At 41.2% G+C, this 27,360-nt stretch overlaps 1 protein-coding gene across 4 annotated transcripts in view; it reads left to right on the top strand.

Moving 5' to 3' along the window:
- Nucleotides 1-27,360, top strand: part of bnc1 (basonuclin zinc finger protein 1) — a 104,874-nt gene that overhangs the window by 54,870 nt on the left and 22,644 nt on the right. For 2 of the 4 annotated variants that reach the window (XM_072278314.1, XM_072278316.1), the window contains exons 2-3: nt 6,727-6,829; nt 16,278-16,513. In XM_072278314.1, coding sequence (XP_072134415.1) covers nt 6,727-6,829; nt 16,278-16,513 — 339 coding nt within the window. The other 2 variants (XM_072278315.1, XM_072278317.1) reach the window with 2 other exon arrangements.

The following is a 27,360-nucleotide window of genomic DNA, read 5'->3' as shown; positions in this document are numbered from 1 at the left end:
CAATTTTCTTACTAATTCTTCTGGTTATTTCAATTTTGTGACCTAAAGGTACTAAACCACTTAGAATTTTAAAAAAGCGGAAGTAATCCATATGTCAAGAAGACCATTGAAGTTCATGATCAATTCTTGGCTGATTTGACACGTCACTGACCAGTTAGTGCCCCACTAGCCAGAGGAAACAGGTTTGCAGTGTCATTAAGACTCCTCCTCCTAATTTTGAATGTATGTGCAGATATTAGATTTTTTCGTACTCTGCTCTGCGGAAAACAATTATGTGCGTATCCCACTTAGCCAAGGTCCTTCGTCCTGGAAGATGTCTATCCTTGTGGCAGGCAATGTGAGATGACCTATGTTCTTGCAGGGCAGCTGGAGATGGAAGTCATGTGGTGGGTCTTGAAAGAATATGGACAACTGAATCGATGTTGAGAATTTGCTAAGGATTGCAGGACCTGGGTAACTAATTTAACTTGAGCCCTTTTTAAAAGTACATCCTTGCACCTCGCAGCTTTAGCTAACCTAATAGCTTCCATTGAAGGTGTTTGTAGTGCTGTAATCCAAATAGGAATTATCGAGAATCAGTCAGTTAAAATATACAAAGCTGTGCAGCAGTTTGTCTGTGTGTGGGAATACTTGGTCAGCTGCATACATAATAGGATCACCTAGCTCCTTCAAAATGACAGGTCATTCCTAATTATTGTTACCCATGTGTGATGACGCTTAGGATATTATTTTCATTGCAGGAGGAATAGTTGAGTTAAGAGGGAAGTTGCACAGCAGCAGATCTCCTGAATAATATACTTCCCCTGATTCTTTTAAAATTATTAACCAAAACATCCTCTAAATGAAAATCCTTGACTTTGGGTCTGTATACTCAGCTGCAGGATTTGGTGTAATTAGCAGCAATTTTCTTTTAGACTGCATTGTGACCTAGGAGCTTCTCGTGAAACCATGGAAAGTCTTTTTCTTAGAAGAAAATAGCATGGCAACACTTTGTGTTCCGTCGACTGCCTGCCTCCGGAGCAGGAATCTGAACGTAAAGCATCCTTGTTTGCAAGCATTTCAAGAGCGCTTGTTGTTGGCAGCGGGGCTTTTGAACATAACTCCTCCGCACAGTAAGTGAGATGAAACAGCACAGCGTAGTGGGGGGATAAAAAAGACAGAAATTGCTAATCTTGCCAGACACAGATACCAAGGGATTACACTTTCGTAATCGCACAGAAACCTCTTTGCCAGTAAATCACATCAGTGGAGTGATGAAATGCTCAGCAGATGCAAAACAGAGCAAGCACAGCTGACTGATGTTTCGACTGTGCTGGAGGAGGATGGCAGCTCTGAGGGGAACTGAATAACCGCACAGAATAATACTGAAGACCAATTGAAAATGTGCATCGTGTTGGTCTTGTTGTCGTAGCTATGCAAGGCCATCAAGCAGAAAAAAAATCATGTTTAGTGCAATGCATATTGCGACACTGTTCCAAACTCTGAATTACTTACCCCCACCTAAACATCTTATTAATTGAGGAATCTTACCATGCTAATAGGTGCCATTAGCTCATCAAACCCCTCATAGTTGTCTGAAAGAACTATCAACCATTTCTAATTTGATTTTTTGCAACAGTTCATTAGTTCATCCAAAAACTAAAATCCCAATCTAAACTTAAGGGGAACATGAGGGGAATCTTCTTCACTCAGAGGGTTGTGAGAGTGTGGAACAAACTGCCAACACAAGTGGTGCATGCGAGCTTGATTTTGACATTTAAGTGAAGTTTGAATAGGTACATGGATGGTAGTGGTATGGTGGGCTGTGATCCTGGTGCAGGTCAATGGGAGGAAGCAGTTTAAGAGACTTCAACATGATCTAGATGGGCCAAAGGGCCTGTTTCTGTGCTGTACGTTTCTATTACTCCATGATTGTAATCTCTTCGCCAGGCTATTTTGTTTCCGTAAGTTTTAACGGTTTCTCATGTTTATGCCTGCTTCCTATATTTTACTGAAGGAATAATTTTTAGATTAAAATAGTGACCAGGATTTATGGACTTCCTGATGGTGTTTACTAAAATGGCTCTTAATGGGTTGTTAGATAAAGTTGAAATTCATAGTACAAAAGCTAGCTGAGTGCTATGTGGAAAGTGGGCTGATTAGCTGGAGGCAGAGTGTAAGGAAAATGGCAGATGATTAAATGGGTAGGGTGGGATAGTTGTGTTGTGGAGAGATAGGATGGGAACACAGGGAAAGGCTGGGACAGTTGATAGAGAGAGTCAGAAGGTTCTGTGATTAGTGATGCAACTACTCAGAGTGATTATAATGGATGGTTTACACAATGCTAGGGAGTAATAAAATCATAAGACATGGGAGCAAAATTAGGACACAGGAGCATAAAGGGACTATTCAGTTTGCTCTGCTATTCCATCGTGGCAGATTTATTGTCCCTCTCAACCACATTCTCCTGCCTTCTCCCCGTAACCTTTGACGTTGTTACTGATCAAGATCCTACTAACCTCTAAATTTTTTCAGTAGTTGATTTGCTGCTGTTGTAGATATTTTGTATGCGGTATATATTCCCAAAGGAGCAAACAAAATAAAGAACTTGTTAGTCTATTTCCAATAATGTTGCCGTTGTCTGTAAGGAGTTTGTATGATCTCCCTGTGACCGCGTATGTTTCCTCTGGGTGCTCCAGTTTCTTCCCACAGTCCAAAGATGTACCGGTTGGTAGGTTAATTGGTCATTGTAAATTATCCCGTGATTGGGCTAGGGTAATTTAACCTTAAATTAAATTAGAGGGTTGATGGACAGCACAGCTCAAAGGGCCAGAAGGGCCTTTTCTGTGCAGTATCTCAATAAATAAATGTTAGTTGAGGGAGATTTATTGGCTGTAGAAAAGGCAAAAGGAGTCTCCCCTCAACCTTTTGATAGCTATAGACTCTTAAACTGCAGCAATCTCATAGCTGCTTCATATTAATGAAGCTCATTTAAATATTAATTTAAAGTGGACTTGAATCCATTCCTTTCCTACTTGGATGAAGATTTTAAAAGTCACGCAGACTTTTTTTTTGTGAAGTTTGAAATCCAGCTAACAATTTTACTTATTTAGCAGATAAAACCTGTGGTCCCCTAAAGACAATTCTCTTCTTAATGAAGAAGTTTTTAGTCAGCAGATTGATTCATCCCTGTTAGATTAGTTTAACCCAAGTAAAGTACTTATAAAGTCATGGGAGTTAGAGTGAAGAAGAATGAACTTCTGAGGTCATCTTGCTGTACATTAGCATGATTTTAAACTAATTTCATATGTGTATAACTTGTTATGCTCTGTGTCATGGCAGTTCCATTGCCATATTAAAGCCTGCAGTTTTATAGTCATGACATTGAACTGGCTGACTAAAATTACAAAACATGTTTTTATTTAAGTACACAATGTCCTGGAACACTAAATGTCTATTAACCTGAATAAGAGCTCAGACCCTGTCACTGTGGCTCCACTGACTCAAGATACCACTCTCACAACTCTTGCTCCTGTCTGACTTCACAATTTCCAAATATGACTGGTTTTGTCTCATATACTTGAATTAGATGCTGGTAAGTTTATCTTAGTTCCAAGGTGTGGTCAAGTCCTGTAAGAGGTGTTTTCTCTGCAGGAAGCCCCTTGATTTTTCTCTGACAGGGAACATAATTTTAAAAAAAAATCTCTTTGATCTTGAGCTGTAGTTCCTGTGAGAAGGAGAGCATTCAGTCAGTTCAAGGGCTGTTTTGTTCATCTGGACAAAATAAAAAAAAGTGACTTTTTTAATGACCCCAACGTATGTTACTCAGGCAATATCCCCATTGTGCAGCAGTGAGTAAGTACAGAGGGAATGAAATTCCATTAGTCAAAATCCACAGAACTACTGGGAGATGTTTTTCGTATTGAATCACACCTAAATAAAACATGTACCGTGTCATTTTCAATTATTAATTGCCCACATGATATATTCAACAGCTAGTATGCATTATATTAGATTAAACTCTGTTGTGTATATAGTTATTGTTACAAATCAAAGTAAGTAGTATTATTGTAGTGTTTTCTGTCTTGAGGTTTCTTGTAGAACGTACTACTTTGTCAAGTGATATTCTCCTGCTGAATCACATCTGTTTGCAATTTCATTGAAAGGGAACCTGACACTCTGTAGTTAGGGGTTAAACCTTGGAACTACAGTAAATGTCTATTCCTGTAAAGATACAGCTTGCTATTTTGGAGATACCAGAGGAATTAGAGTCATAGTCATAGAGAAGTACAGCACAGAAATAGGCCCTTCAGGCCACTTAGTCCATGTTGAAACTATTTGGACTGCCTAGTCCTATCCACCTAGACTGGGGACCATTGCCCTCCATGCCCCAACAATCGGGATTTATCAGGATATGTGTTTATAAGTCCATCCTTTTGCTAGTGTACTGATTTAACTAGGAATTCTCGCAAGTAGACTGATGTTCCTGATCTGTAGCTTTGCAGGTATGTGTGCTTATGCACATGTATGTGAACAAACCAGTGAACTTCAGTTTGCTCTGAAGTTCGTAATCAATTAATCGATTCTGTTGGAAGGTTTTCCACAATGTTCGCGTTGAATGAGTAAAATATACACACTTAACAAGTAAGAGATTGCTGGGTTAACACCGTAAACCAAAGGACATTTCTCTTCATAAAATATCCAGACCCCAGAGACTTCAGCCTACATTTGAATCAATTATGCATATACCTTGTACCAGGTTTTCACCGGACCATTTTTTACTTCATTCTGCTGAAGGAGAAGTATAAAGCAGCTGAAAAACAAACTCTTCGATTGAAAAGGGAGAATTGGGAAATTGATGTAAACCTTTTTGCATTACAATATTTGGGAAAAAGGACTACAAAGACTCATCTGAATTCTATCTTGCTGGAAACAATATAAATATAAGTACATCATTCACAACTGTGTTGGAATGCTGGAGGACAATATAGATTTTTAAAAAATCTATGAATCCCTAAACAGTTAAAAGTAGGAATAAAATAATTCTGGATTATACTGATTGAAGTGTTCTCAGTTAGTTGCTTACAGTCCTGTGATTACATACAATTCATAACACAGAAAAAGACCAGCAGTCCTATTTGTTGGCTCTAATGTCTAAAAGATGTCTGATGTCCTCATCTGTCTTATTATGGAAATTTACTATATTTTTTTAAATTCTTAATTCATCACTTCAATTCTTAATCATAAATGACTAATCTGAAGATGTTTTTCCAAAATTGTCAAACGTCAAAGTTACTGGAACTTTACTTAAAGAATGGAGTGTCAAAAGCATTTCATAAAGTGTCAACATTTCTTAATTGCAATTCATCGACAAGAAGTTCTTAATCAAACACTAAACTTATATTAATAATTTTGGCATGTTTAGTGAAGGTGATAATCTTTCCTAAAAGACACTGTAAAAAAAATTACATTTTTTTTCTCTAAATCCTGCAAGTGGAGCCCAAGATACTGTATGTGCAGCTCAAAGATAATTGGACATAATACTATCTGGTGCTTGCTAAAGTACAAATTTCAATGGGAAGTTTAAATAAAATGTTGCCTCCAAGATGCTTTGCTACAAAGTTTTGCCCTGTTGCTTTACAATGGGAATCTTAATATGTGTGTTTATAGTAAATCTCTGATAAATAAGGTTTGCAATGGCCGAGTGGTTAAGGTGTTAGACTTGAAATCCAGTGGAGGCTTTCTACGTAGATTCAAACCCTGCTCCCGGTACTATCTTTTGAGGTACAGGACTGCCTGTCCCTCACACTTTCTGGAGCAGACTTGATGGGCCAACTAGCCTAACTCTGCTCCTATATCTCATGGTCCTGCACTCTAATCCAGCATCCTCTATATTTTGCATGTTCAAACTGGCAGGTTTTCTGAACTATTAGATATGATTCCTATAAGAATACACTTTTAGTTAACTTTTTTTTTCAGAAGATGGCAGTCATATAAACTTTCCATTGGACTTGGTGACTCCTAGATGGGCTACCAACCACGGTTGAGGAGCCCCATCTGCCCAAAGCAACTGGTTTTAAGGCACCAGTAACGTGCCTTTACCCCTTCTCCTGTCAGTAGAAATAGTTCCGCTGAGCTTAGTAGCCAAGCCACACGTGAAGGCCAGGAGCTGGACTTGGTTGTCAGAGGCTATTTGAGGCGCATGCCATTGGGAGCACTTAATAGGTAGTGGGAGCTTGTCCCCATTGCCACCCCCCACCCCACCTATAACAACCTTAAGAACCAGCAAGTATATAGATGTATATTAAGTAGTTAAATTAAAAATAGTGCAAAAACAGAAATAATAAAAATATGAGGTTAGTGTTCATGGGTTCAATGTCCATTTAGGAATCGGATGGCAGAGGGAAGAAGCTGTTCCTAAATCACTGAGTGTTCACCTTCAGGCTCCTGTATCTATACCAGAGTCAAAACAGATGTTGTCGCAAGTGTAGGTGACTGACCAGTCACACAATATTACCAGCATTATTTTTAAATGAAAATTGTAAATTCTAGCTCACTAATTGCCACTCTAAATAATCCAGTTAATCTTGATGAAGACTTATGTGGAAAAGTGATTAAATAAATTTAACACTTAAGATATATCAATGTATTTTATATGTTTACTTTAACAGTACTGCCATTCGTGCTATGTGGATGAAGACTTTATCTGCATTGGACGACTGTGTAAAATTCTCTCTCTGTTTCCAGGCTATTCGCTGCACACTGGTGAACTGTAACTGTGAGTGCTATCAAGCTGGGAAGATCAACGTGCGTCAATGTGACCATTGCAAACATGGATGGGTGGTGCATGGTAAGGAGAACGGGAGATGCTGGCATCCTTCGGCAATCTTGGGGACCCTTGCAAAGGTGGAACAGTTTGCCTATCCAGTTGACAATGCATGGTATGCATTGCAACGTTCTGACCACTGATATTATATAGCCGTTCATCTCAATGCATGTTCTCTCAACCCATAGTTCCACACAAGTCTGTGTTTATATAGATCCTTTCCTGTCCCCTTCAGAATGTTTCCAAGTGTTTAACATTTAAAGGTATCCTTTTAAAGGGGATTCACTGTTATAATGTGGGAAAGGGAGCAGGGGGCATGGCTGATGGATCAAGTCTGGTTGCCCAAACTTTAAGGATGATGATTTACACAAATGGATCATAAATAAAAAAAAAACATTATATACTAGAAACTCCCATCAGTTTGGGCAGCACCAGCAGGCTGAGACATAAGGATTCAGGTTAAAATCATCAGAACTGCAAAGGTGCGAAGTCAAGCATGCTTTAAGGTGCAGAGAGGAGGGGCACAGACCAATGTAGAAAATCACTTTTAAAAAGTGGCTGGAGCAAAATGATACCATGACAAATTGAAACATAATAAATTGAAACAAAGACACAGCCACACTTAATTTAATTTAAAGCCAAAATGGTTTAAATTAAATTGTTAAAGTCATGTGTTAACCTCTTCAACATCTGTTCTCAAACCCTCACCCCTTAGTCAGAGAATGTTCAAAGTAAATTTGTTATCAAATTACATGTATGTCATCATACACAGCCCTGAGATTCATTCTCTTGAGGGTCCTCACAGTAAATACAAGAAACGCAATAGAAATCAATGAAAGACCGCACCCAACAGGATGCACAACCAACCAATGTGCAAAAGGCAACAAACTGCAAGTAAAAAAAAGAAAGAAAGTAAGTGTTCTTGAAAGTGAAACCACAGATTGCGGGAACAGTTCCGTCCTGGGGCGAGTGAAGTTGTCCCCCCTGGTTCAAAAGCCTGATGATTTGAGGGGTAATAAGTGTTCTTGAACTTGGAGGTGTGGGTCCTATGGCTCCTGTACCTTCCTGATGGCAGCAGTGAGAAGGAGAAATGGCCTGGATGGTTGGGGTCTTTGATTATAGATCCTGCTTTCCTGTTACAGCGCTCTGCATGGATGTGTCAGTTGTGGGAGGGCTTTACCTGTGATGGATTGAGCCATATTCACTACCTTTTGTAGGTGTTTCCATACCAGACCATGAGCAGCTAGTCAATATACCAACAGAGGCACTGCTGTGCTTTTTTCCCCAACAGCTCTTACGCAGTGGACCTGAGATAGGTCCTCTGAAATGATAACACAGATGAATTTAACGTTGTTGTCCTTCTCTACCTGTGATCCTCCAATGAGGACAGTCTCGTGGACCACCTGTTTCCTCCTCCTAAAATCAATAATCAGCTCCTTGGCCTCGCTGATATTGAGTGAGAGGTTGTTGTTGTGGCACCACTCGACCAGATTTTCAATCTCCCTCCTATATGCTGATTCATCAACACCTTTGATTTGGCCAGCGGCAGACGTGCCATCAGCAAACTTAAATATGGCATTGCAGCTGTGCTTAGTCTCATAGACATAAGTCAAGTAGAGCAGGAGAGCTAAGCACACAGCCTGTGGTACACCTGTACTGATGGAGATCGCGGAGAAGATGTTGTTGCCAATCCAATCTGACTGGGCTCTGCAAGTGAGGAAATTGAGGATCCAATTGCACAAGGGCAATGTCTTGAAGCTTATTGATGAATTCTGAGGGGATGATAGTACTGAATGCCGAGCTGTGGTCAATGAAGGGCATCCTCATGTATGGATCTTCAGTGTCCAGATGTTCCAGGGCTGAGTGAAGACCTAATGAAATAACATCTGCTGTCTGCCTGCTGTGACAGAAGGCAAATCAGATGGGAAGCAAGTCACTTCTCAGATAAGGAGTTGATATGTTTCATCAGCAACCCCTCGAAGCACTTTATCATAGTGGATGTAAGTGTTACTGGACGATAGTCACTGAAGCAGCTTAAGCACTAGTATAATTGAAGCCTGCCTGAAGCAGACTGCCGAAGCGATAGGTTAAAGATATTGATGAACCCTCTAGCCAGTTAATCAGCACAGGCCTTTAGTACTCGGCAAAGTGCCCTGTCTGATCGGGATGCTTTCTGTGAGCCCACTGTCCCGAAGGATGTTCTCATGTGTGCCTTGGAGACCGAAGTCACAGGGTCATCGGGAGCTGAGGGAGTCCGTGAAGGTTTCTTCATGTTTTGATGGTCAAAGCGAGCATAAATGACTTTGAGGTTAACTGGGAGCAAAGGCTTGTTGCCACCTATGTCACTTGGTTTCACTTTATAAGAGGTGGTAGCATTCAAGCCCTGCAGAGCTGTTGAGCATCCTTCGGTGATTCAAGTTTAGTCCAGAATTGCCACTTCGCACAAGATGGCTTTCCGGAGGTCGTACCTTGACCTCTTGTATTTTACTTGGTCACCAGACCAGAATGCTACTAATATGGCAGATTGTAGATGTGGAGTGGAGTTTTCCTTGTCCACTTCCCATCCAATCAGCCTCCATATTCAACAGGTCATCTTTCCCATCTTCAGCTACCTCAAACTGCATTCCATCACCAGATACATCATCATTCTTCCTGTTTCAGTATTATGAGGTGACTGTTCCTTTGACTCTCTGCTCCACTCTGCTGTCTCCACCAGCCACGCTCTTTTCACAGCTCTTTCTCGTGCAACTGAGGGAGAGGTAACGTCAGCCCCTTTACCCATTCCTATCCCTCCTTGCAAGCAAAATGGAAATCCCTGCACCTCTTTCTATACAGCGTTCACAGTGTGGACTCCTGGGCTTTGGAGAATACAAATGCAGATTGGGCCACCACTTTGCAGAATATAGCTGTTCACTTTGTAGGGGCAGACCTGAGGTTTCAGTCTCCTGCTATTTAAAAGCACCGTTTTAGTTTAACTGTCTGTCGTCAGAACACCATGTTGCAATGCTGCACAATATAACTTTAAACAATCTGACTCAACCTCTGCCTTGGGCACAAACATTGGCAAACTAATACTGAGCTTAACAATTTTAAGTGAACCCATTTATTTTCACAGATGTGGCAGAATTTATTTCAATTTTTCTCTGTATCATTTGTTCTATCTGCTGTTTTTTTAAAAAAGAAAATACTGTCTTAATAAATTTGGCTTGGATCCTATGACAGACTTTCCCTCTTTTCACTTAAGCCCATATTTGTAGCTTAAAACACTTGCCTTTTCCTTTTTCCAGTTCTACGAGGGTCTTTTACCTGAAATACTGATTCGTCCCCAGCTGGTGCTGCCTGACTAAGGGCTTCCAGCATTCTCTGATTTTATTTCAGGTATGCATAATAAAAAATGGTTGTAGTGACGTTGTTTAACAGGGAATTGAGGAAAGGAAAAAAACATGATGAAAAGTAGAACTGGAGTAGATTAATGAAGACTTGCCATTACTGTACAGAAGATTAAATTATATCCACTGCCATAAACTTTAACGTAAATGTTACTGAAAGAAGAAAATGGGTAAAAAAAAACAGGAAAATCCCAATTTTATTAATTTCAAGCAGAGGGACATGAAGGTGAAGAACAAACTATAAAAACTGAGGATGAGTGGAGTCATAGAAAAATACAGCACAGAAAAAGGCCATTCGGCCCATCTAGTCCATGCTGAACCATTTAAGCTGCCTTCTCCCATTGACTTCCACCCAGACCATAGCCCTCCATAAACCTCTCACTCGTGTACCTATCCAAAATTCTGTTAAACATTGAAATCAAGCTTGAATGCATCATTGCAATTGAAAACAAGAAGAAAATGCTGGGAATAGGCAGCAGGTAAGGCTGCATTTGTGGGAGGAGAAACAGAGTCAATGTTTCAGCAGGGTGATCTATCATCAGAACAGTAACGAAGATAAAAGCTGTGTGGGGGTGAGAGGTGCGATGTCTCTGATAGTGTAAAACAGGCGGAACCATGGAGATAAACTGTGAATCAGGTTGTCTGTGCCGTGAATGAATGGGAGCAGTCAGAGGGTGAGAACATTGACAAAAGAATGTGGACGTTTCAGACTGCGGAGGAGGAGGACCTGCCCAACATAGCAGGATGGGCACGAATGAGTGAGTGAGAGAGAGCGAGAGAGAATGAATGAGAATGCTGAACTATTATCACAGATGGATGACTGATGTAAGCTGAGAAATCAAGTTACTTTAAAGTTGTATTGCGTGCAGAAGACTACAACATGCCCAGAAAGAAAGTGACGTGTTTTTCCTCAAGCTCATGTTGAGCCTCACTGTGACGTACAGACCAATGGCTTGGAGTGGGATGTAGAATTAAAGTGGCTGGCACACTGAATTCAGGTGTTCTGCAAAGCAATTGCCCAATTTGCAATTGGTTTCTGCAATGGAGAGCAAACTACATTGTGAACGCTGAACGTAGGACCCTGCATTGGAAGAAAGGCAAGTGAGTCACTGCATCACTGGGAAGGACTGTTTGGGGTCATGAATAGTGAGAGGGAAGAGGTGATGGACATCACCTGCCATTGCAGGGTAAGTGGCACAAGAAGTGTTGGGGTGGGGAGTGGGTATGTAGTTATGGGAACAGAGTAGACCAGTAGTCATGAAGGGAAAGGTCCCAATGAAATACTGAATGGGTAGAAAAGGAAAGATGTATCTGGCGGTGGAATCTCTTTGAAGGTGGTGAATATTGTGGAGAATGATCTTTTGAAAACAGACAACACACATCAAAGTTGCTGGTGAACGCAGCAGGCCAGGCAGCATCTGTAGGAAGAGGTGCAGTCGACATTTCAGGCCGAGACCCTTCGTCAGGACTAACTGAAAGAAGAGTGAGTAAGGGATTTGAAAGTTGGAGGGGAAGGGGGAGATCCAAAATGATAGGAGAAGACAGGAGGGGGAGGGATGGAGCCAAGAGCTGGACAGGTGATTGGCAAAAGGGGATACGAGAGGATCATGGGACAGGAGGTCTGGGAAGAAAGACAAGGAGGGTGGGGGGACCCAGAGGATGGGCAAGAGGTATATTCAGAGGGACAGAGGGAGAAAAAGGAGAGTGAGAGAAAGAATGTGTGCATAAAAATAAGTAACAGATGGGATACGAGGGGGAGGTGGGGCCTAGCGGAAGTTAGAGAAGCTCTTGGCTCCATCCCTCCCCCTCCTGTCTTCTCCTATCATTTTGGATCTCCCCTTCCCCCTCCAACTTTCAAATCCCTTACTCACTCTTCCTTCAGTTAGTCCTGACGAAGGGTCTCGGCCTGAAACGTCGACTGCACCTCTTACTACAGATGCTGCCTGGCCTGCTGCGTTCACCAGCAACTTTGATGTGTGTTGCTTGAATTTCCAGCATCTGCAGAATTCCTGTTGTTTTTGAAAACAGAGGCTGGTGGGGTAGAAGGTGAGGACAGGAGACTCCATCTTTAGTTTGTCTCGGAAGAGAGGAGTTGAAAGCAGAGGTATAGAAAATGGATGAGATCTGGTCAAGCGCTTTGTAAGCAATTGTAGGGCGGGAAGTTGCAATGCAGACAGATAGAAGATATTTCAAAAATTCTCTGTATGGAAAGTCTCATCATCGGAGGACATAAGACGGAAATGAAAGAACTGAGGGAATGGAATAGAGTCCTTACAGGAGCTAGTATGGGACAAAGAGCGGTGGAGGTGCTTGTTGTGTCATTAGGCTTGTAATAGATGTGAGTGGCTAGCCTATCGTGTGAGATGGAAACTGAGGAAGGAAGGGAAAAGGCAGAGAATAACCTCATGAAGGTGAAGAAGCTAGTAAAAATTCACAGCAAAAGTAATGCCACTGTTGGGTTCTGCATGAGTGTAGTGAGGAAGCACCAATGCCCCTTGCCCTGCCTTCCCTGCTGTTTTACAACTACCTTCCTCATCTTTTCAATTCTGGTGAAGCGTCTCTGAACTGAACCATCTGCTCTGTTTTTTTTCTCACCTATACTAGCTGAGCATTTCCAGTATCTTCTGTTTTTGATTAAGTGCAGGGAATCATGCATAAGATGTACATTTTTATTAATTGTGCAGCTATAAAATATTTTAATTTAAAATATAATGAGCATGTTTTATTTGGAGTAGAAGTCCATTATAGAATTGAAATTCTCCTTAGTCCTGAAGCAGCTGAGCATATTTTTGGACCCTTTGGGAAGCTCTATTTTCAACATTGATGTATTAAAAGTTTAATCTGACTGGAAGTAATTAGTAATTCAAATGATCAGTGCATTTCCCAGTCCTTAACCTGCCTTTAAGATTGCTCTGTTGTGGAGATAATTCATTTAACTTATCTGTTTGCTGTAGTGAACAAAAAATGCTGTATTTATGGATAGATTCCAACACAAGAAACATCTTTCTAAAATTTGCAATTTTGAGCCTCTTAAAAAGGGCAGACTGAAAAACCAGGAAACCTAACATTGAGGAGGAACCCATCGCTACCGCCTGTCTTCCCTATGTTTCCATGGTTTCCGGAGGATCGCCAGGGTCTTGAAGAAACATCAGATTAATACCATCTACAAGCCATAATGAAGCTCAGGTTATAGCTTATGCAGGTCAAAGATGGCGTTTACAGGATTCCCTGTGAATGTGGAGCAGCGTATGTCAGCCAGACAGGATGCATGGTGGAAACCCACTTCAAGGAGCACAGGAAGTGTGTCTGTTTGGGTTACCCAGAGAAATTGGTGATAGCAGAACACTGCATTTCCAATGGCCATAGGATTAACTTCTACGGCACAACACTACTGGTTTTTGGGGCCGCCTGGTAAAATAAGCCAATGAAGTAAAACTGGAGGAAAAGAATTTTAACCAAGACGAAGGTCTCACTCTGAGTAGGAACTGGAATTCAATTGTAAACGAGAGTGGAAAGCTGATTGAATGAGGACTGACCAATCAGGAGGGACGGAATACAGGGGTGTAATTACCACTGGACTACACTTGCCCAGGCGTCGTCCCTGAAGAAGATGGCAGAGTTTGTCATCGAAATATTGGTTATAACCGATACCTGCACCCAGCTTGAAGCCCGAGAAGAGTTTATTTGTCATAAGCACCGTGAAAGCACGAGATCCTTTTTGAGCCTCTGTATTTATTATTACTTGTTGACAGTGTGCAAGATAGTGACTTTGCATAGTTTGTCATGTAACATTATTTTTAATGGTGTGTTTGAGTAACAAAATAAAAATTCAATTGTTTATCGGCTGGAATTTTTGTCTTTACTGTGGTGCGATTGGGCAGAGTCATGAATGAGGAGGTCTTCAATGTGTTCCTTCCATAGGCATGCATGCTCTCTCTGTCCTTGTTACATTCCCCTCCATTCTTACCTCTCAATGTGGTGGGTCTTAGATGACTTAGCCATTGGTAAGCTTAACACTGTTTAAAAACTTCAGCATGTCATGGCTGTCAACCGGTCACTGAGCAGCCTCTTATGCTCTTTCCATCCATCATCGGTGCTTAAGGTCATGGATTTTCTGCTGGAGCAAGGTCTTCACTTGACTTTAAGGTTGTTACTTTTTCTATGGGGCATGGTGGAGCTTCCAAACTAGGAACACCTTTTGTCTGAAATTACTTAGCTTGTGGATCTTATTGTTCTCATCAAACTAGTCCTGCTTGTGAAAGAGGTGCTACCTGTTCGCTGTTCCCAATGTTAGTGCCTTTCAGGCCAACTCTTCTATAGCTTGGCTTCTGCAGATATAACTCTTCTACAGCATGTTTTCCTTAAGGGAAAGTCTTGCCTGACAAATCTGTTGGAATTCTTTGAGGAAGTTACAGGCAAGGTAGACAGAGGAGAATCTGTGGATGTTGTACACTTGGATTTTCATAAGGCCTACGACAAGGTGCCACACATGAGGATGCTTAACTAGTTAAGAGCCCGTGGTATTATGGGAAGACACCAGCATGGATAGAGCGTTGGCTGATTGGCAGAAGGCAAAGAGTGGAAATAAGGGGAGCTTTTTCTGGTTGGCTACTAGTGACTAGTGCTGTTCCATAGGGGCCTGGGTTGGAACTAATACTTTTTACGTTATATATGAATGATTTGGATAATGGAATTGATGGCTTTGTGGCCAAGTTAGAAGATAGGTGGAGGGGCAGATAGTAGTGAGGACGTAGGGATGCCATAGAAGGACTTAGACATAGACAGGAGAATGGGCAAAGATGTGGCATTTGGAATACAGTGTCTGGAAGTGTATGGTTATGCACTTTGGTAGGAGAAACAAAAACATAACCTATTTTCTAAATGGAAGGAAAATTCAAAGATCTTGGGTGCAAAGGGACTTGTGAGTCTCCGTGCAGGATTCCCTAAAGGTTAATTTGCAAGTTGAGTCAGTGGTGAGGAAGGCAAATGCAATGTTAGTATTCATTTTGAGAAGACTAGAATTAAAATCAAGGATGCAATGTCGAGGCTTTATAAGGTACTGGTGAGGCCTTATGGAGAATTGCAAGCAGGTTTGGGCCCCTCTACGAAAGGATGTGCTGACATTGGAGAAAGTTCATAGGAGGTTCACAAGAATGATTTCAGGAATGAAAGGATTACCATATGAGGACCAATTGATGGCTCGGGGCCTGTACTGACTGGAATTCAAAAGAATGAAGGGGGATCTCATTGAAAACTACAATTGTTGAAAGGGCTTGATAGAGTGAATGTGGAGAGGATGTCTCCAATGGTGGGGAGTCTTGGCCCAGAGGGCACAGACTCAGAATAGAGTGACATCCATTTAGAATGGAAATGAGGAGGAATTGCGTATGGAATTCACCAAGTGGTGAATCTGTGGAATTCATTGCTATAGGTAGCTGTGGAAGCCGTTATTGGGTATATTTAATGCAGAAATTGATAGTTCTTTGATTATTCAGGACATGAAGGAATATGGGGAGAAGGCAGAAGATTGGGGCTGAGAGGGAAATGGATCAGCCATGATGAAATGGTGGAGCAGACTCAATGGGCCAAATGGCCTAATTCTGCTCCTATATCTTATGGTTTGACCATTAGCATCTAAATTGACTAAGTCCCTTGAAATCGACATTGAGAATCAAAGACAATATTCATTATTATCTTCCTCTACGTATTATGGTGGGACCACAGAAAGCCTAGAAAGAAGTTGTAAATAAGACTAATATCATTTAGAGTGCATTATTGAAAGAAGCAGTGAGGATGTTGAATTTTTGAAATCTATTATATAGAATAAGGATTGAGTATCACGCCTTTGAATTTGGTCAAAATTATACACTGTTCTTCAATAGGCTTGGCAACAACGTACATAAATATTTGCCTTTATTGTGTAGATATTTATGTACATAGTTGTGAAGGAGAAATTTCACCTGATTAAGCATATCGTCAATTCTGTAAGATAATGCGTTTACGAGGCTGCAGTTGTTCAGAATTAAAGACTTTCTCTAAGTTGGGAATTGTTTCTTAATGTTTTCTCTTTTATTTCTTTGCAGCCCTGGACAAACTACGAGTGAATCACCTATATCAACAAAGCCAGGTTGAGATAGTCCAGTCAAATGTAGTATTTGACATAAGTAGTCTTATGCTGTATGGAACCCAGGCCATTCCCATTCGCCTCAAAATCCTACTGGATCGTCTTTTCAGTGTTCTCAAGCAAGAGGAAGTTCTCCAGATCTTGCATTCTCTGGGATGGACACTGCAAGATTACATCCGTGGTTACATTCTGCAGGTAACTCAGCCTTGGCATCTGGCCTTGATACTTAAGATTTCAGCCCACTGGGATACTATATTTAGTGTAGTAAAATAACACAGAAATAGGAGGCAACTACTTCCCACATTTTAACACTCCTTACAATCTCCGTTCAATATACACAGCGGATTCTGGTTAACTAGGGCACATCAGGACCGGTATATTTTGGCCCAATGAAGTAAGTGGCTACCTCAATGAGCGGAAATTTCATGAAAATAGTTTAAAAAAAAACAAACTACACTCTAACTGAGTAAGAAATTATGCACTTGAACAATGAAATACGGAACAATTGATAACACTACTAATACTACTACAGTACTATAAAACTGTGTCTTAGTTGCTCATAGGTATCCGCAATGTAATTCATCCGATATACGCAGCCTTGCATGGAGTGTAGAGAGAGGGGTAGCACCTCTGGGAGCCCAGTACAGATAATGGACTGCCTTCATACGGTGCTTTTGATGATTGCATCCTGAAACTGTTCTTTTTCATTGTGACATTCAAAATGGTTGTCAATACCTTCAAATTCTTTGTAATTCTTAACTTGTTGAAATAGTGAAATCGTTTCATTTTCACTCCCAGCTGCTTCTGGCATCTCCAAGCCTGAACTAATGAAACCGCAGTGAGAAAAATTGTTCTGAATTATCTTACTGCTTATTTCTCACCTACTATCAGTGAGTTCACTGCTTTTCGAACATAAACACACACAATTGGCACTATTTAAAATCTTCGCTCTAAGCACGAGTAGAGGGCGAGTCTAACGGCCACACAAGTGATGCTAGTTAGAAACTGTTCGGCAACAACCTCCTGTCCCAATTGAGCAGTAGAGTGTCCCAAATAAACGAAGGGAATCCTGGATATTTTCGATTAGTTTTTGTTCTTCTTGGGTTAGCACAATGCTTTAAAGTAACAATGACATGGGTTCAAATCCCTCCACTGCCTTCAAGGAGTTCGTACTTTTTCCCCATGACCGCAATGGTTTCCTCTGAGTGCTCTGGTTTCCTCCCACAGTCCAAAGACATACTAGTTATCAGGTTAATTGGTCATTGTAAATTGTCCTCTGTTTAGGCTAGGGTTAAATCTGGGGACTGATGGGTGGTGCAGCTTGAAGGGCCTATTCCACACTATACCTCAATAAGTAAATAAATAGAGTTGTCCCAAATAAGCGGCTGCCCCAATTAACCAATGGCCCAATTAAACAGAATCCTCTGTAGTAGGCAATTATTTCAGTGTAATAACATGAAGAGAATCATGGTACATTTCCCATCTTCTACCTCATTTTACAGCATCCCACAGAACTGTTAAACAATGGTAGAAATATAAAGAACAGGTCCATTGAGAAACTCCAGCCATCAAGCATCCATTGAAAACAAATCCTATTTTTCTAGTAAGTAGTAGAAGCAGATACAAAAGCAAGATTTAAAAACATTTAGACAGACACGTTAACAGGCAGGGAACAGAAGTATACAGACCTTGCTTAGCAGATGAAATTGGTTGAGATTGACAACATACTTGCTGCAGACATGGAGAGCCAAAGGCCCTAATCCTGTGCCTTACTGTTCTTTATTCCTTATTAGAAAATCATTTGTATGATGTTTGCAGGGTGTCCAATATCAGATATGATCTAAGGGGGAGAAGGTGGAAGCTTATCTAGTAAGTTGATGATCTGCTTAGTATTTCCAACAAACGGTTTTATTTTAGTTTCCCATTGTTCTTCCTGTTTTACATCTCTCTTGCTTTTCTGTTTTCACTCATCTCTTCCAATTTACAACTCTTCCACATAATCAATTGTCATCAACAGGCCTTCACCACCATCTCTCAGATGGTACCAATGTCAAATGTAACATCTAACCTCCTCTTGTCCCCACCCTATCTCCCTCCCTTTCCTTATCACATCCAGTCCCTCTACAAATTAAAAATATTCCTAATGTTTCCTTAGTCTGCTGAAAAGTCACCGAGATGAAACATAAACTCAATTTCTGTCTCCAAAGATGCTCCTTGTCTTGCTGAGTATTTCCATCATTTTCTGTTTTTTATAAGCAATTAAATGAATCTTTTTCAGACGCTTGTGTGTGAAAGGAAAGGTGTGAAATCTCTGTTCTTGAATAAATTACAAACATTAACAAATCACATGCAATGAATGATACATAATTATGCAGTAGTAGCAATGATTGCTGACGTAATAAAAACATAAAATACTGGAAACACTCAGCAGTTCAGGCAGCATCTGTAGAAAGAGATGCAGTTAAAGCTTCAGGTCTGGGATCCTTTATTACCACTGGGGAACAACAGCAAGCCACAATAGTTTCAGCTCCTGAGAAGGTTGACAATAGTGGAGGTGTAGAGAGAGGGAATATCTTTGATAGGTTAAGACCAGCTGACTTTTTATGGCAGTTTCATGGTAGTATGTTGTTAGTATCAAATTTGTGGGGTGTGTCCAGCGGACCAGACTTGCAGGTAACAAAGAAAAACTGAACCAATCTGATAACAGACAGAAATGGCCAATTCTGACACAGAGAGAAAGACCAAGTTTCCTAAAGCAAGAGAATTTCAATATTAAGGCCATGAGCACAAGAAAGCCTGCAGTTGCTGGAAATCCAAAGCAGCACAGACAAAAAGCTGGAGAAACTCAGTAAGTCAAGCAGCATCCGTGGAAAAGACTAAACAGTTGATGTTTCAGGCCTAGATCCTTCTTCAGGACTGAGAAGGAAGGAGGAAGGATTCCAGAATAAAAAGGTGGGGGAGAGGGAACAGGCTAGCTGAAAAATAATAGATGAAGCTGGGTGGGTAGGAAAGGTCAAGGGCTAGAGAAGAAAGTATCTGCTAGGAGAGGAGAGTGGACAGTAGGAGAAAAGGAAGGGGAGGGGGACCCAGGGGGAAGTTAATCGGCAGGTGTAATTCGGCAGAAGTAAAAGGTTAGAGTAGGAATAGAGGAAGGGAGGGGATGGGATTGGGGAAATTGGAGGGTACCCAGATGGAATATAAGGTGTTGCTCCTCCACCCTGAGGGTGGCCTCATCTTGGCACAAGAGAATGCCATGGTTCAACCTTGGCACAAAAGGAGACCATGAGGTTGTAATTTGCCAAAATGGCAGGTGAAGTTCTTTCCTCAACCTTTGATTGGGCCTCTAAGAGTGAAGGAAGCAAGAGAGAGATAGGTCAGAGTGGGAGTGGCATGGGAAATTAAAGCAGTGGTCAGGCAAAAGCTCAGGATATGCATGCAGACTGGTCACCGGTGTTCATAAAATCATCACCTAATCAGCACTGGTTTTTCCACTGTTCAGGACTCAGCACTGTAAACAAATGTAGTACGTTAGATTGGACGAAACGTCGGTGAATCACTGTTTCACTGGGAAAGAGTGTTTGGGTGCCTGGATGGTAGGAAAGCATGGGGTGAAAAGATGGGTGTTGTGCTTCCTGCTATCATTTCAGAGGGCATGTCCTTGTCCTAACACATAAAGTGCAGTTGTGGAGAAAGCTCAGAAGCGTTTCTACTTCCTTAGAAGCTTGCAAAGATTCGCCATGACATCTAATACTTTGACAAACTTCTATAGACTTCAATGTTGCAAAAACAAAGGAGCTGGTTGTGGATTACAGGAGGAATGGAGACGGGCTAACCCCTATTGACATCAATGGATCTAGGGTTGACTAGTTGTATCGACTAGTTGCATCACAGCCTGGTCCGACAACACCAGTGACCTTGAACAGCAAATCTACAAAAAGTGGACACGGTTCAGAAAATCACGTGTAAAGCCCTCCGCTCTATTGAGCACGTCTACATGGAGAGTTGTCGTAGGAAATCAGCATCCATCATCAAGTACCCCTACCACCTAGTTTATGCACTCTTCTCACTGCTGCCATCACAAAGAAGATACAGGAGCCTCAGGACTCAAACCACCAGGTTCAGGAACAGTTATTACTCTTCAACCAACAGGCTTTTGAACCTGTAGGAATAACTTCATTCAACTTCACTTGCCTCATCACTGAACTGTTCCCACAACCTATCGACTCACTTTCAAGGATTCTTCATCTCATGTTCTAGATATATATTGTTCTGTCTTTTTTATTTGCACAGTTTGTTGTTGTTAGCATATCAGTTGTATGTCCGCCCAGTTGGGCATGATCTTTCATTGATTCTATCACGATTCCAGTGATATATATTCACTTAGATAATAAATTTACTTTGAAATTTGAATGTGAACTTTGATTACACAGGAAAGTGCCATAAATTACAATAAGACGTGGTTAGGGATGGTGATAAGTGGTCCAGGGACATGCAGAGGGGAGAAATCCCTTTAAGGTGCTGGAAAGGGAGAGCAATATGTCTCAGCTACAATGGTGTAATGATTCTCTTCCAAAGTAAAAATGCAAGGCCCATCATAGTGATTTTGATAGTTTTATTTTTGAAGAAAATATTTTCCTTTTTATGGTTGCTTAATGCATAAGTTAATTATGTAAGCTAAATGGATATGCCCAAAGCAATGCACACTACATGTGATTTGTCTATTTTTCCTTCAAAAAAGTCTCTTGAAGATCTGAATCCAACAGACTGCATTGAAGTCACAATTTCTTGAACTCAATGTTCTAAACTTATTGATGCTTTTAATGCCATGGTCTGATTGAGAAAATTAACCCGAATCATACCCATTTTGTTAAAACTGGGCTCTTGTATGCTCCTGAAAGAAATGTTTTCCCATAATCTCTCGATGCATCAAAGACCTGGATGCAGTTCTTTTGTCTGTTAGCAGCTGTGATTTTGTGCCTGTCATGAGTCTATTTGGAAAATATCTTAAAACTCACCCAGACTGTAACCTGAGGTGTAAGAACAGCCTATAAAGATCCATTGATTGTGCTTATTATGAAGGATAAGGTGAAATTACCTCAGCATATAAAGAGACAGCACTATTGCTCTAAATTGTAATTATCAGGGTAAGTGCGCACATGCGGAGATTGGGGAAAAATAAACCTAAAATGCTCCAAATAGGTCTTTCTCCTTGTCAAAGGCTAATATATTAAAAATATATATGGGAATCGGCAACCTAGAGGCCCGAAACACATTACAAAGCCATTGTTATTGACCGTGTTGATAGTAATGGATTAATATATCTCAAGCATTGGCATTGATGGTGACTTGCTTTCGCTATGTTTCTTTGGGTTCTGAGGTGACCAGTGGGGCCAAGCAGATAGGGCAGGTCATGGCTGATAGGACAAGAGGTAGTTTGTTAGGTCGACTGCTCCTTCCACTGCTCAGTCGGGGGGTTTTCTGTTCCTGATGCCATCCCCAATCTCTGCACTTCACTTTGGGCAATCATGGCCAGGAATTCTTCAGTGCAAAATTCAATGTAAATTTATTATTAAAGTACATAGTTATCACTGTATACAACCTTGAGATTCATTGTTTTTGCAGACATCCACGTAAGTACAAGAAACACAATAGAGTCAATGAGAGACAACGCCCAACAGGATGCAAAAACAACCAATGTGCAAAAGAAAAACCACCTGCAATTACAAAGAGAAATCATAATAATAAATAAATAAATAAGCAATAACTACCGAGAACATGATATGAAGAGTCATTGAAAGTGAGTCCATAGGTTGTGGGAACAGTTTAGTGATGGGGCAAGTGTAGTTGAGTGAAGTTAGCCCCTTTGGTTCCAGAGCCTGCTGGTTGAGGGTAATAATTGTTCCTGATCCTGATGGTGTGAGTCCTGAGGCTCCTGTACCTTCATCCTGATGGCAGCGGTGAGAACAGAGCACGACCTGGAAGGTGAAGTTCCTTGATGATGGATGCTACTTTCCTGCAACTGCACTCTGTGTAGACATGCTCAATGTGTCAATGGTGGGGGAGGGCTTTGCCCATGATGGACTGGGCCGAATTCACTATTTTTGTAGGCTTTTCTGTTCAAAGGCATTGGTGTTCCATACCAAGCTGTGATGTAACTAGTTAATCTCCACTACACATCTATAGAAGTTTGCCAAAGTTTTAGACACATGCTGAATCTTCGCAAACTTCTAAGAATGTAGAGATGATGCTCTGCTTTCTTTCTTAATGGCGTGTATATGCTGGAAACAGGACAGATCCCATGAAATGATAATATCGAGGAATTTAAAGCTGCTGACTTTCCCCACCTCTGGTCCCCCAATGGTGATTGGCTCGTGGACCTCTGGTGTCCTCCTACTGAAGTCAATAGTAAGCTCCTTTGTCTTGCTGACATTGAGAGGTCGTTGTTGTGCCAGCACTCAGCCAGATTTTCAATCTGTCTCCTAAGTGCTGATTCGTTCTGCCTCCTACCTTTGATTCAGCCTACAACAGTGGTGAAACTGGCAGATATGGCATTGGAGGAGGAGAAGATGGTGGCATGATGCAGCTTGCAGTGGCCACTCCAGAGAATGATATGTGTTATCTGTCAAGTAGGGTGCCGTGCACAAACCTGTTTTGATGGAAACAGACGTGAGAGCACAGAGGAATGTTTGATGAAACTTCTGAAATGCCTGTTTCGCTGCCGCTGCTACTGTGTGATCCACAATCTCCGGAGGGGAAGGCCCCAAGCCCTCGGCTTTGCTTGTTGCTCTGCGGCCGGGGCGGGGTCGAGGTGCTCGGTGTCGGAGGGTTGATCGGAGGCTCGAAGTCTTCAGATGGACTAGGAGTCAGCTGCAGTCGGGTGCTTCCAATGCATCGGCAAGTTTGCGGCGCTTGGAGGTTCATGGCAGGGAGAGTTCCTCTCTTCTACCGTCTGCGTGAGGTGATGGAGCTATCGGGACTTGAGACGTATTTTACCGTGCCCATGGTCTGCTCTTTATCAAATTACAGTATTGCTTTGCACTGTTGCAACTATATGTTATAATTATGTGGTTTTGTCAGTTTTAGTTCTTGGTTTGTCCTGTGTTTTTGTGATATCTTTCTGGAGGAACATTGTATCATTTTTTAATGCGTGCATTTCTAAATGACAATAAACGAGGACTGAGTGTCCTCATAATCTAATCTAATCTAATCTGCTTAGCCTTATAGATACGCGTACTAAGTGAGTAGAGCAGGGGACTAGGCGCACAGCCTTGTGGTACACCTGTGCTGATAGAGATCGTTGAGGAGGTGGTATTGCCTATTTGATCTGACTAAGGTCTGCAAGTGAGGAAATAGAGGATCCAGTTGCACAAGAAGGTATTGAGACCAAGGTCTTGAAGCTTATTTGTTAGTTTTGTGTGGATGATGGTATTGAATGCTGAGCTGTAGACGATAAAGAACTTCCTGGTGTATGCATCTTTGTTGTCCAGATGTTCCAGGTTTGAGTGAAGACCCAGTGCGGTGGCATCTTCTGTTGACCTGTTCTGAAATTAGGCAATTTGGAGAGGTTCCAAGTCACTTCTCTGGCAGGAGTTGGTATGTTTCATCTCCAGCCTCTCAAAGAACTTCGTCACAGTGGATGTACTGTAAATGCTACTAGAAGATAATCATTGCGGCAAGTTGCCATGTTCTTCTTGGACACTGGTATAATTGAAGCTTGCTTGAAGCAAGTGGGTACCTCAGACTGCCAAAGCAAGAGGTTAAGGATATCAAGGAACACTACAGCCAGTTGATTAGCAAAGGTCTTTAGTACTCAGCCGGGTTCCCCGTCTGGGCCTATCCTGAAGGATGCTCTTCCATTGGCCTCAGAGACTAAGATCACATGGTCATCGGGGGTGTGGGAATTCGTGAAGGTGGCTCCCATGTTTCAACAGTCAAGGTGAGTATAAAAGGCATCGACCTCATCTGGAAGCAAAGCCATATTGTCACCTACGTCGTGCGGTGCAGATGTTATATTCCTTCAAGGAGAGCTTAGGCACATCCTTAAATTATTTTTTGGGTTATCTTGGTAACTTCTTACCATGATATAGCTAGGATTGGGCTGTCTGTTTTGCGTGTCTGGGGCTGCGCATGCAAGTAATATGGCCTACCTAACAAAGCCAGCTAAATGTAAGTACTGAGGATGCTTACTTTGGAGAGGACGCTCTTGGCTTGAATTTTTCCAGTGAATTTGGAGGATCTAGTGGAGAAAGCAGCCAAAGCAGCAGGACATAAGTGAGAAGATATCATTGCCGAATTCTTTACTAATTAGAAGACGCCCTGATTAGTTTGTGCACATTTGATCAGCGTGTGGCAGGAAATCTGTCTTCATGGAAAAGGACATGAGTATTGGAAAGTGTTTGTGAACCTAGCATCTAATGAAGGTGAAAAACTAAATGAAATTAGTAAAGTTGTAATCATGGAGCCATTAATGCACAGAAAATTGATAAATGCCCAGAGCTGATTATCTTGTATCCCTGAGAACTAAAGGAGGTAGGCATGGAAACAGTGAATGCTCTGGTTACAATTTCCCAGCATTCTAAGATTGTGGAATAGTATGAGGTAGGAGGGAACTCCTTAGAAAACATTGATTTATCAAGGGGAAATAGTTTGTCAAGCACAATTTGATTTTTGAGGATTGGATCACCAGATTAGATAAAGGGGGAGGAGGACAGTGGAGGTGATGGACTTTCTTTATCAAAAGAAAGCTTTTGATAAAGTTCCACATCATAGGTTCTTTCTCAAAATGCTATTACTGTTAAAGTTTCTCCAAGCTAATTCCCAGGCTGCTGAGAATGTTTATAAGGAGAGACTATGTCAACTGGCTTTCTATTCACTGAAGCCTAAAAGAATATGAAAATAAACCTAATTCAAACTTGGAAAATTCCCTCAGTGTTGGTCTGAAAGATGCTTTTCCTGGCTGGGGTGTCCAGAAAAAGAGGTTAGTGTTAGGAGATCATGCAAGCAATGTCGGAATGAGATCCCATGAAGTCTTTCACTTTGTGGGTGGTGAATTTATGGAATTCACTAACATGAGAGATGTGTTTTCTCTAAACTCGCCTTACTCATTCGACATGAATCTACTATTATTCAATGAACAATGTAGTAATCAGTTTCTGGAGCTTTTCTGATCTTGGAACAGGGGTTCACAACCTTTTTTTTTATGCCATAGACCAATACCATTAAGCAGGGGGTCCGTGGATCCCAGGTTCGGAACCCCTGCCTTAAAGGATTTGGTGTCAAATTAACGTTTGGACTGCTTATATCTGAACTTAAAGAAGAACTGTTCACCAGATATGATTGAGTATGTTTAGTTTGCTTCCTGAAGACTACTATGGATCTAGTGTGAACACAACTTCATAATCAAATGGTTTACCATCCAGACTTGGTTCAGCTCCAGCAGGGATCACTTGGTCTACAAAAACATACATTTTGTTGTCAGCTTCGGTAAGATACTTCTTGGTTGCTCAAACCTCCACTGTGGTTTGTGTCTGCCACTTGCATGAACTAAGCTTGCCAGATTCACTAGGAACTCAAGTACACTTGTTTTACCTCAAGACGTTTTTCTCTTTCTGGTGTCCATGGCGCCATTTTCAATTCAACTGCACTTTGGATTTAACTTTAGAAGCCAGGCTTGGTGAATCATGTTCCAGACTTGTCTCCATTAAGATTTCTGTCGGGTGTACTATGTGTCTAATAAACACACAGTAGTGCATGAAGTTGCTGTGCGTGTCAGGAAATTGACCAAAGAATATTTCATGTTGATTTTTGCATATCCTTGCAAACTTTACTTCTTGAGGCCTTTCTTAACTATTCTGAGTGACAGTAGCTTTGATATCATTCAACTTCATAAATTTTACAGAGGTGAAGAAACTGGGGGGAAGGGACATTCATAGAAACATGCTCTTCAAATAAGCATGACCTCAATTCATCCATTGTAGATTCAGCCATGGCAAATGAAGCCATGGTTCAGTTCAATCCACTTTGAATCTTTACTGATCAGAACCAAGACATTTTTGTTCCCATATACAGTATAAAATAAGTCTCCATACACACATCCAACAGTCTAGTTGGCTGTGACCCATTCCACAAGGGAGTATCTGGTGGCTTGTTATTGCAACTTCAGCAGATACTGTGTTTGCTTATCAATTATTAAAGGTCAATGTCAAAAGAAAGCCAATAATCAGTGTTCCTTGTGAATATTTTCATTAAAGGTCTAAATTGAAATGGCCTTGTTCAGGTTTTAAGTTCCAAAAATTTTGAGAATTTTTGTAGACATCCAAAATTGCCTTTGACAATGACAGCGAAGGGGCACATTGGATACAGAGAAAGAACCCACAAATTTTCTGGAGGCTGTCAGTGAAATTAAATGAATGAAGCTTAGGGGAGTATTTCCAATATCATTTACCAATAAATATTGGGTTGTATGGACGAGCTTGGTGCAGTTTATCCACCTGCAAATGATGCCAGAACTCATTGCCAGGATGATCCAAATTCCTGTAATTGCTAACACAGCTACCACTGCTGGATAATGCTTTACAGAATACAAAGTACTTCAGTATGTGCTGTATTAGATACAGGTGCTCACCCTGAAGCATCTTTAAATGAAAAATGTGCTTCCTTCAGAATTCCTACTCGACATCAATAAATAGGGGAACCTTCAAACATTTTTTTTCCATCTGGTTTTCCTTGGGATAAGAATGATCCAGAGCATTTTTGACAACATCAGATTTAAATGAAACAATGTTGGCTTCTCTGTTGAAAGCTGGTTATCTGATCTTTGGAAGCTGGACATCCTGATGTCCAGATGCCCTTTTCAAAATGTTGTTTCTATCTCGGAAGGAGTTGAGTCTATTAGAGTTTCTCCTTTGATCATCTGAAGTTAGGATGAACCTCCTGAGGAAAAGAAAAGGGAATGTACTTTAATTGTAGATACATTCATGGAATCCAAGGCTTCTGAGCCAACAGCTCACATTGTGGCCCCAGTGGCCCACCATTGGCTCTGT

Source organism: Mobula birostris, chromosome 14 (genome assembly GCF_030028105.1).
Source record: "Mobula birostris isolate sMobBir1 chromosome 14, sMobBir1.hap1, whole genome shotgun sequence".
In the NCBI taxonomy this organism is placed as follows: domain Eukaryota; kingdom Metazoa; phylum Chordata; class Chondrichthyes; order Myliobatiformes; family Myliobatidae; genus Mobula; species Mobula birostris.
Note: the sequence above shows the minus strand (reverse complement) of the source record. Positions and strands in the feature narration are given on the sequence as shown.